At 40.5% G+C, this 3,991-nt stretch overlaps 1 protein-coding gene across 1 annotated transcript in view; it reads left to right on the forward strand.

Annotated features, from left to right (window-relative positions):
- Adamts16 (ADAM metallopeptidase with thrombospondin type 1 motif 16) overlaps positions 1-3,991 on the forward strand; it is a 161,503-nt gene that overhangs the window by 90,451 nt on the left and 67,061 nt on the right. Inside the window, exon 17 of the mRNA XM_008834569.3 lies at positions 1,998-2,136. Coding sequence (XP_008832791.1) covers positions 1,998-2,136 — 139 coding nt within the window. The remainder of the gene's footprint in view (positions 1-1,997; positions 2,137-3,991) is intronic.

Below are 3,991 nucleotides of genomic sequence, written 5' to 3' on the forward strand. Positions count from 1 at the left end.
ATTTACATTTGCATCTCTGATTTTAATACCATGGATTGTTTCTCTTTCTCTTAGATAACTCTGCTGAGAATTTGTGATCTTGTTTATCTGTACAAAGAACCAGTTATTTGTTTCAATGGTTCTTTATATTGTTCTTTTAGAGTCTTCATTTTATTAATTTCTGCCAGGACCCTTATTACTTTTATCCATTTACAGATGCAGAATTTGGCTTCGTCTTATTTTTTAACTCTTCGAGGTCATTAATTTATTTATTTGATGACTTTCTTATTTTTAATCTAAGCGATGATAACTACAGCCCTATCCCTTGGCACCAACCTTCATATCCCAAAGACTCTGATATCTTGTATCTTCATTTGTTTGTAATAATATTAATTCCTCCCTAATTTATTCAATGACCTGCCGATCATTCCAACTAGTTGTATTGCCCAATTTTCATGTATTTGTACAATTATTGTGGTTGCCTTGCTATTGACCCCTAGATTCTCCACCACAATCTGATAAAACACGAGAAATCATTTCAATTTTTTCTATTTGTTTGTATTTACTGTATAACCTAAAATCGTGTATTTTTAGGGAGCGTTTGTGGACTGCTGAAACTAGCTTTATTCTCCATCTCGTGGACGTTATATTCTGTAGGCACCTGTTATGTCTGCTTGTTCTGTGGTGCAGCGTAACTCTGGGTTTTCTTCATTGATCTTTTCTCTGTGTGTTCTGTCTGTTGATGAACGTCAAGTACTGAAGTCACTCTCCGTCCCTGTGGCTGGACTTATCCAACCCTCTATGTCTACCTACATTTGTTTTATGAAATTGGATTTACCAGTTCATTTTTAATTTTTTTAATCTAGTTTAATTTTACATGTATGAGCATTTTCCGTGCATGTATGTAGGTGCACCACATGCATGCAATGCCCATAGAGGCCAGAAGAGGGCATCAGATCCCCTGGAACTGGAGGTGCAGAAGGTTATTAGCTACACCTTGTGTGCTGGGAACCAAACCTATGTCCTCTGCATGGGTTTCTCTTAATCACTAAACCATCTCTTCAGCCCCGAGTTGTGAATTTTGATGCCCATGTGTTTACACTTATCATCTTGGTGGAATGTTCCCTTTGTGAATACGTAGTGACCTTCATCTCTTCTGACCAAGCTTGATGTGATGTCCACCTTGACAGATATTAGTATATGTCCTTCTGCTTGTTCTGTTTGAAGTTCCTGTCCTGTGTCTCCGCTTGTGTCCCTTCAGGTCCTCCATGCCTTTGTCAGGGGCATGTGTTTTTTGAAGAAAACTGTAAATCCTTAATTCGTAGTCAAATCAGCTTGTCTGTATCATTTAACTGCAGAGTTAAGATCACTTACATTTTAGCATTGAGAGGGGTTTGCCAAGTCTTACATTGTTAGTTCTTTTCCTGATTGTTTCAAACACTGGTGGTTTTTTTCTTCCTTTCTCTTTTATCTTGTTCATAGTAGTAGGGTTTTGCTGATACACTCTTTGCTCTTATTCATATCAGGCTTTTGCTGACTTACTGTGTTGGACGTGGAGAGCTCTTTCCTCTTCCTCTTTTCAGTCACTCATTCTGTGAAACTCATTGGCTCCTCTGCCTTTTGATTGAGACTGCCTTTCTGCCTCCCCTGGGTGTAGAATTACCTATCTTCTGTCATGCTAGCTTGTAGTTAACAATTGCTCCAAATGGCACTGGTCTTGAAAGGTGTTAATTTCTCCACAGGTTCTAATGCATGCATTTATGTGCTTGTGTGTGTGTTCTCCATATGTTTAGAAGATGATTTTTCTGGCTACAGCTGATGTATATTCTGATGGACTGTGTTTGTTTTGTCATCATGACTGGCTTCTGTGCACGTTATTCTCGCTTTATATAGTTTAAAGCAATCTCGCTTTATATACTTTAAAGCAATCTCGCTTTATATAGTTTAAAGCGAACTATTTAGCATGTACTTACAGATGTTACTTAATTCACTTTATTTCCCCCTTTCTTCTTTTGTAGCTCCTGTTCCAGGGCAGGAACCCCGGTGTAGCCTGGGAGTTCTCACTGCCGCACTCAGGTGCTAAGAAGACACATGCTGCCCAGCCCAGCTACACATGGGCCACCATGCACTCCCAGTGCTCTGTCTCCTGTGGAGGGGGTAGGTCACTTCTTGTGCTGTTGAGAGGAGAAACATAGGTACCAGGTGAAATCAGGCCACAGGGGATGAAAAATAGAATTATTTATGAAAGATATAGTGATTTAGAGTGAGAGTTTTAATCTAATCTTATTCAGAAAAATAATTGGAAAGAAATGCATCATGAAGTCTTATATTCAAGTTCACCAAAATATTACATGAGTTTTATAAAAGTTACAATGGCCATGTAAGAAACACCATGGTAGAAATATTTAATAGACCATAACTGGCTCTCTCAACATCGTAGAGCTTCAAGGCTATGTGTAAGTTCACAAAAGAGGGTCTAGTGAAGTAGTTTCTGGCTAGAGACAGTGTGTATTCTCTGATGAATTCTGAGGAGTAACCTTTGCAAATCTGGAAAAGGGTGATCTTGACATTGACAAAACAGGTTTTAATCTGAACGAGTGGACTTCAGCTTGGTTTGTCCCAAGGGTTTGCAGGAAACTGTCTTCCGGTCAAAGAGGAGGTAAGCAATGGGAACTCACGTAGCGCGAATCCTGCGAATGAAGAGAAAGAAAAGGAAAATGAACGAGTATATTCTTACCAGTTGCTCTAAAGAGTGAGGTGAAGATAGTACAGGAAGCGTGAAGGGTCATGGACGCACGGAGGTCTGAAAGCTTGACACTTGACGTGCCTTAGCCTTTTCTACTACAAACTGTGCATGGACTGCTTAAACCATGGGTGGTAGAAACACTAACAAATCAGAGAAAAGCATGGGAATTCCTAGGAGGGCGATGTGGCCCATGTGAGTTGCCATTTTCTCCTATGGGAAAAAACTACCACAGAACTACAATGCACGGGCGTCTGCGGACAGCACGGACAGCTCATTTCTGCTTTTCTGTTTTCCTTCTTTTGTAAGAGTGAAACCACGGAGGACAAGTCACGGCCTTTGGGTTGCAACAGCAAGAGGTTTATTCAGGACACAGGTACCTGTGGGCACAGAGTCTCCTCGGAGGACTTGCGCGCCCCAGGTTGAGTTCAGGGGGTTTTTATAAGGCAGAAGCAGGGTACAGAAGCAGAAACGCGGTTATTGGTTAATTTCAAACACACATAGTAATTTTACCAGTAATTTCAAAGGTATGCAGAGATATGGGGTAAGGGCCGGGGCTGAGGGGAAGTGGGATTGCTAAATGGGAGGTGGCCTCAGAAGCACAGATGTTTTCTAAAGATTTCCTGGTATCGGGCCCTCAGGGTGGTCAGGAGTTCTGACCGTAAAGCCAGTTTACAGCTTGATCTGTGAAGCTTGACCGGCGCCTACCTGCCTTGCAGCCTTTAGATAAGGCTGGTCCTGGTTTCTGTTAAGTTATAACAAGTGGGCTGTGGGCCCCTGAGTACTCATGGCATCTAGTTTCTCTTTATTTTTCACTATTTCTACATATGGGAATGTATTTTTATACAAATTTGAATGTGCAGACTTGTGAATACACACTGATTGAGCAATGAGCAATACAATGACCTTTTATAATAGTTGCCTCATCTGCTGCCTTCGGAGGCCATCCTTGTGATGTTTTTGTGTTTCACAGTCACTAAGAACACCTTTTTTTTGGAGTCAGACCCATGACCATGACTGTCTAACTGAGCAACATTGGGCAGGTTCCTATACCTTTGCTTACCATGATTTACCTGTGTATTGAATAGAAATATTACCTGCCTATCTCACACTGTTAAGGTTAAATAATATATTTCCTATGAAATGCTTAGCATAGTGCTAGAATATCATGAGCATTGAATGACTGTTACATTGGCTTCCGTTGCTACTATTACAGAAAAATCTTGAACTCACTAATATCTGGGTTGATCACTTATTTTAAATGATAAA

The sequence above is a fragment of the Nannospalax galili genome, unplaced genomic scaffold, assembly GCF_000622305.1.
Source record: "Nannospalax galili isolate Female #2095 unplaced genomic scaffold, S.galili_v1.0 scaffold197, whole genome shotgun sequence".
NCBI lineage: Eukaryota > Metazoa > Chordata > Mammalia > Rodentia > Spalacidae > Nannospalax > Nannospalax galili.